Here is a 6,148-nt window from a genome sequence, read left to right as displayed (position 1 = left end):
TTTTGGGGAAATTCCAATAAACAGCATTCTCCACCGGTAGGAGTCAGAGGGGGAAAAAAGGTCGAAGCTGCGTTAGCGCGACGGCCCAGCCGTTCATAGGAGAGGGTAGCCAGGGTCAATTGTGCAGTATAAACACCATAGGCAAAGGGGTAACAAAGTGCCCGTGAGAGATCTGCACCAGGAAAAAGGTATGACGTTGTGGCGTGATAAATAGCAGCTTTTCTGGTGCTTTCTGGAAGGAAAGTGAGCGTTTGCCGCACGATGAAAAAGAGAGAGAGAGTTGAAGAATTGTTAAATCGATGCCTCGCGGTTGCTGGATGTCGCAGCCGTTTGACTGTGGAAGGGACCCATTTTCCACAGCAGCGGGCGACTGAAAGGCGAGAAGCTCTTCTCCTCGCTGAACCGAAGTCATGAGGGAGGCGCCCCCGTGCCACGTGATTACACGGGGGGAGGAGCGATTGACGCTGGTTTTTCCCCCGGACTTCCCCCCCCCCCCCCCAGACAGCAGACAATGAGCAATCGAAGTCAAAGGGTTCAAAAATGGTCAGACAAGTTTCAAAAGATTTAGTATAGATTGATCTACTCTGTATCGTTCAGAAGGACAATGGTCCAGCGTTCCATGGAATGAAAGATGCTGTTCTGATAATGCCAGGGTACCAAAAAGGGGACCCACCAGCGATTTACAATGATGTCATGCAGCGCACCAGAGTAAACCCAGAAGCCAGGGACCCACCAATCGCCCACCATACAGCTTCGTAACAATTATTATCCCCTGATAACTCTACCAGGGGTCCCCCTTTCGATTGCCAGTCCTCTGTTGCGTGCGACCCTTTTTCATCCTGCGGCACAATAAGGTAACTCACGTCAAACCGCGAAGGATGTGGGCTTGAAAAATCATGGCTTTTGTTCTTCTGCTGTCACCCAATCACCCCATCACCCTGCTCGCCCTGCTCGCCCTGCTCAAAATACGTGGCCTCCATTATTCCACCCCAGCCATCAACCCTCCTCCTCATCCTAGAAAGTGTGGCCTTTTCCAGAACTGCAGAAATGCAGAAATGGGGACCCGTATTGGCCGCTTGTGCAGCAGGAAACCGAATCGCTCTCACTCCAAGAATACTTAGCCATTTCAGGAGCCGCCGATGATAGGGCCCTATACAGGTAACCCTCCATCCACTCCTACAGGCTTAATTCGTGCAATCTCACCTCCTGAATCACAGTGAGCTCGAAACGCTTGTCAGCACATAGCGATGCATGTCGACAGCCAGACACCTCTCCGGAGCACACGAAAACGAACAAGGTCACAGTCCCAGCAGGACCGAACCAACCTTCGACAGAAAAGATGTCGCCGGAGAGCAGGTCTCTTTGGCAAAAGCGTTGAATTCAGTGATAAGAATCAGGCAGATGTCTACATCCTAATCCACATCAACGATCAATATTTCATCTTAAACACCAATTCACATGGCACTTGGCCACCACCAGAGGACCAGATAGTATGAGCCCTGATTCCATTCTCCATGTTTCACAATTGACAGGTGACAGGAGAAACATTATCCGTATACAGTTCGGAAGAGACCTGAAGATTATCGAACGCCAATCAAGAAGAAACGCGGACGGAAAGAGACTCTCTTTAGGAAGAGTGTGGAGTACGGCGATCAATGCGGGGCCGATGTGTATATCATAGTCTATGTGAATAATCGGTACTTCACCTTAAACACGAACTCAGATGGAACCTGCCCACCATCAGCTAAACAAATAGTATGACCCCAACACTGGATTGGGTACTTTGACTGACGGCTGGCAGGAGAACCACTATCCTCTTCCAGTTTACAAAACATCAGAGGACTATCAGAAACGCCCAGCGCAAGCAAAGAAGATAGAGAGGCTCAACCATGTTCATGAGGTTACGGTTCTATGCTGAGCAGTGGAGGTTGCTTAGACAATAATGCTTTAGAACACCAACACCAGAGGTTCTAGCGATCCATCCTGTATAAGAAGGTACTTACTATAAATATAAATTCCGACACAGGACCACCGAGCGCTCAAATGTATGCGTGTTGGAATATCAGAATAGGCTGCACTGCCTTTAGCTCACGTGCTCGATTAGTTTAGCTCGCTCTAGATACTCCTATTATTCAGATCCAATAGAATATACGTTGAATTTTCAACTCCTTTGAATTGTTTTCCAAAGCCTAATGTCAAGACGCCCTAAACCAAATATCGGGAAATCCGGATTAACTCTGTTCCTGAAATTTTCCTTGTATGGTACTGTTATGGGTTACCCATGGTAGCTAGAAGTTTCCATGCAAACCAGTAGCAGAATGTGAATCTGGCAACTCCATGTGACGAATGTCAAAACTGCAGTACAAAGCTAATTGAGAACAAGAAACGGGAATAAGCTCAAAAGTGGCCTGGCGCTAAGACGCCATCGAAGAAAGTTCTCCTGAATGAAATGTAGTCACATATCCTCCGGCCCAGGGAACAGGAACCTCGAGCACCGATGAAAACATCCGCAGAGAAACATGTCGGTAACGAAACCAATCGCCTCACGAGAGAAAACCATTCTGCATCTTTTCAATACATTTGTAGTACCAGCAGACCTAAACACAACCCCTTCCCCTCCCCTCCGTATAAAAAAACAGGCATGACGGCTACAAATTAGCCCTGGAGCCCTCATGGCTCCGGGATGAGCGTCATTATTTTGCCCACGGATAGAAGGTGTCCGTGAAAAGTCGCATCTGTCGCACAAAGTTCTGCTCTTCGGCTGGATTCGAGATGCGACTGACTTTACTGTTCAGAGATTTAGTCGAATTTCTCAAATTAGGGCGTGATATCCATACAATGTACCGTTCTTAGCTCGGTGAACACGGTGAACTTCGTGCTCTACTGTCTCAAATTCTGGATCACTGAGCATATCTTTTTCAATATCCAGAACTATATGAAATGACCTCTGTTTCATCTCTGGGGGTTGGAGAGGTTCGATATGCGAGTGATGGATTCTTTGCGTGAGTTCATCGACAGGGCGTCCAGCAGATGCTAGATATGCCATGATAGCACGGTCAAACTCTGTTGGGTTACGACCATCGAATTCGTTCACACGAAGTCGTAAAATGACGCGCTTGGGATGTTTGGGAAAACTTGCGAAAGTTGGCACAGCATCTACTGCTGATTCTCCAGATGTCTCCGACATAGTAGCTGCTCGTTTGGCTAAGGTAAGGTACGGATGGAGAACGGATAATTCGTCTGGCTTTTCAGCCTTTTTCGGTGGGGAAAGCTGACTAATACCGAGACGCTGATCAGATTGCGTCTCCTCGAAAATAACATCCGAGTCGATTTTACCCCATCTAGATATCAATAGTGACCAGTTTCAATAGACATGGTCAAAAGTGATCCTTTACAGTACCCAGCCTCTTCCATCGAATATGTGCGATCAACGTTGTCACCATTACCAGGCTTGCGACCACCTTTATGCCTATGACTACCAGCGATGCAACGCAGCATTCGCCCGCCCAAACCAGACGCTATGTGTTCCTCCGAGCGGATATCTTAGAGATCTTCCAAGAGTCCTTGATGTCCAAGACCAGGACCTTCCTGGGTTATGCCCTGTTTGTGCAGGGGTTTCTCCTCCGAGCTCTCAGCACTCTCAGTAATGAATCAGCCGTACTGTCCAATGCGTCAGTATTGCACAACCAGATCCTTTCCGGCACTCTTCTGATCAAAGAACTAGGAGACTGTTGACCGTGTTCCTGTTGCAGAGTCTGGCGATATGGGGAGAATCCTTGGCCTGAATATGGTCTCTGGTGTACTGTGTTTCCCTGGTTGCTTTGGATCAAACCTTCTGGGGATATAAAGTTTATAAGCGGTTCGTACCGACGGTATATAGTTGGATAGGCCTTATTATCCTGTACGTCCAGAGAATATGAACAAACATGTGGATGACTTGTGGCTCGGCTGTACATCATTTCCCTTCCATGCCCAGCACGAGGATAAGTCATCTAGCGAGAGAAATTACTGATATAGAATTAGTTTAAGAGGTGAAAGGGGGCCCCAGCTCTGCTGGGGGGATACTATTCAGCAAACTTTTATTGCATCACAGTTTGGTGCTGTAATGCTTACTTTCAAGAACAATGATAATTTTCCCCTTGACCATTTACCTTGGCATAGTGTTTGAAAGAGAAGCTGTGAAAATTGGATCTAAACCAGGAATGGTATTGATTTCCAAAGCAGGCAGTGCTTGGCTTACTAAACCTGCCAGAGTTCGTTGTAATTTACAACGAACTTTTTAGTTTGCATCGCGGTCTATTTAGTGCAGCTCCCAGCTGATGAAGTCTCCATAGGAGGTCATATATATATATACATATATATCCCCATTGGGTACCTTGTTCCAGCTCTCTAGCAGCTGGCCGCCGTGAAACCTCTACTACACCCGTCTGTTTCACTCAGCAAGCGTTTGGGACTGTCAGCACCTTCTGGAATGCCACTCTTCGAAGCAAGCAACCTGTTGGCTGTCGCGAAGAAGTGGACTGCCCTGACCGGCTCAGTCTTGTCATAAATAGCCCACTCCGCCGAAGTCTTTTCGACTCGAACCCAGTGTCGTTCTCTCTATTATGTGTTGTATCCTCTAACTTCGTGACCATGGAAATCACGACCATCTACGCTATTGCCGCGGGCGGCATCGTCTCCGTGTTCATCTTCATCCGCTGTCTTTATCTTCTTGCTCCGCTGCAGAGCACCGTTTCGGTCTTCGTTTCAAGGCATCTAACCTACCCGTATTGCCTTGGTCGCCATCGCTTCGCCGGGCCCTGGACTCGCGCTGGTGTTCTCGTTCATATTTCGTATCTAGCTGTGAACCTCGTTTGCCTGCTCCTTTCGGCCCCCTCGGTATCTGATATTGGTGGCCGAGCGGGCGTGTTGTCGGTCGTGAATATGACCTTTCTCTTCACAGGGCCACATCTCAGCCTCCTGGCCGACATTCTTGGTGTTTCTCTTCATACATGCCGCAAGATACATGGTTCGATGGCTTGGATGAGTGTTCTCCTTCTCGCAATCCATGTCGTCATCGCACTTCTGATCGGTCGAGTTGCTTTCCCTCTGAGGGATGCCGCCAACCTCATCGCTGCCATTGTAGGTCATCTTCTTTGAAAGATGACCATGTGCTAAACCCTCCCAGGGCTCATCCTCAGCGGCAGCGATCATGTTCTTTTCTTTCCCGTTCTTTCGCCGCGTGGCCTACGGGTGGTTCCTGCGGGCCCACCAAGGACTGGCTGCACTTCTTCTATATGCAACCTGGCGCCATATACCGGCAAATCAGTCGTTGTCAAGGATTTGTATATATGTGTCGCTGGGATCGTTTACGCTGACCCTCTTCGTGCAGATCCTGTTCTTCTGCTATCAGAACGGCGCATTCACGTCTCACGGGCCACCTCGGGCATATGTCAGCTGTGACGGTACGGACGACGACGAGAAAACAAATGAAGGTGTCGAAAAGGCCGCCGCGGTCCAGGTTGTTCTGCCTCGCCCGATGAGATTGGATGCCGGACAGTATGTCAATCTCTGGATGCCCACGGTAAGTTTGTTTTCGTGGGCACAGACCCATCCCTACATGATCTCTTCGTGGTCTCGAGGAAAGCAAACCAAGTTGGATCTCTACGTGAAGGCTCAGCATGGTCTGTCGGCTACGTTGCTCGACCGTGCCAGAGCGGCACCGAGTGGATCTGTTTCCTTCAGTGCCTTCGTTACCGGCCCTCACGGGATCACCGAACCTGTCGACCGGTATGAGAGTGTCCTGCTGGTCGCCAGTGGTGCTGGCATCGCGGCCGTGATCCCCTATCTCAAAAAGCTGATCTATGGCCACAACACCTCGACTTGTCGCACGCGGCGGGTACATTTGGTGTGGCAACTACGAACCCTCGGTAGGCTAGCTAGCTCGATATGTATGGTTGAACACGCTAACAAGGTTAGATATGGCAATTGCCGTAGAATCAGCGGTGAACAGCTTGCTAAAAGATGATACTGTGGGCCAATGGCTACGTGTGTGAACTCGTCTCATCCGTTGCAAGGGTCATGCTAATGATCACGGCAGATCCTCACGATCCTCTATCTACGTCGAGTCCGGAGGATTCGTGAAACTTGGGACCATGAACGTGCTTTT

The 6,148-nt window shown here is 49.0% G+C and overlaps 2 protein-coding genes across 2 annotated transcripts; one reads left to right on the top strand and one right to left on the bottom strand.

Annotated features, from left to right (window-relative positions):
- Positions 1-2,693: 2,693 nt before the first annotated feature.
- On the bottom strand, positions 2,694-4,147 carry HCAG_07382 (predicted protein; the record flags this gene model as incomplete). The annotated part of the gene is made up of 5 exons (XM_001537910.1): positions 2,694-2,787; positions 2,838-3,341; positions 3,401-3,518; positions 3,927-3,992; positions 4,114-4,147. The coding sequence occupies 5 exons, from the start codon at positions 4,145-4,147 to the stop codon at positions 2,694-2,696; spliced, it is 816 nt and encodes a 271-aa protein (XP_001537960.1).
- A 485-nt stretch (positions 4,148-4,632) lies between these two features.
- HCAG_07381 (predicted protein) lies at positions 4,633-6,035 on the top strand (the record flags this gene model as incomplete). Its single annotated transcript, XM_001537909.1, has 3 exons — positions 4,633-5,121; positions 5,372-5,909; positions 5,977-6,035. 3 exons carry the CDS (start codon positions 4,633-4,635, stop codon positions 6,033-6,035), a joined length of 1,086 nt encoding a protein of 361 aa, XP_001537959.1.
- Between the last annotated feature and the right edge of the window lie 113 nt (positions 6,036-6,148).

The sequence above is a fragment of the Histoplasma capsulatum genome, genomic scaffold (genome assembly GCF_000149585.1).
Source record: "Histoplasma capsulatum NAm1 scaffold_8 genomic scaffold, whole genome shotgun sequence".
Taxonomy (NCBI): Eukaryota; Fungi; Ascomycota; class Eurotiomycetes; order Onygenales; family Ajellomycetaceae; genus Histoplasma; species Histoplasma mississippiense.
The sequence above is the reverse complement of the archived record's forward strand: the minus strand, read 5'-3'. Positions and strand labels throughout refer to the sequence as shown.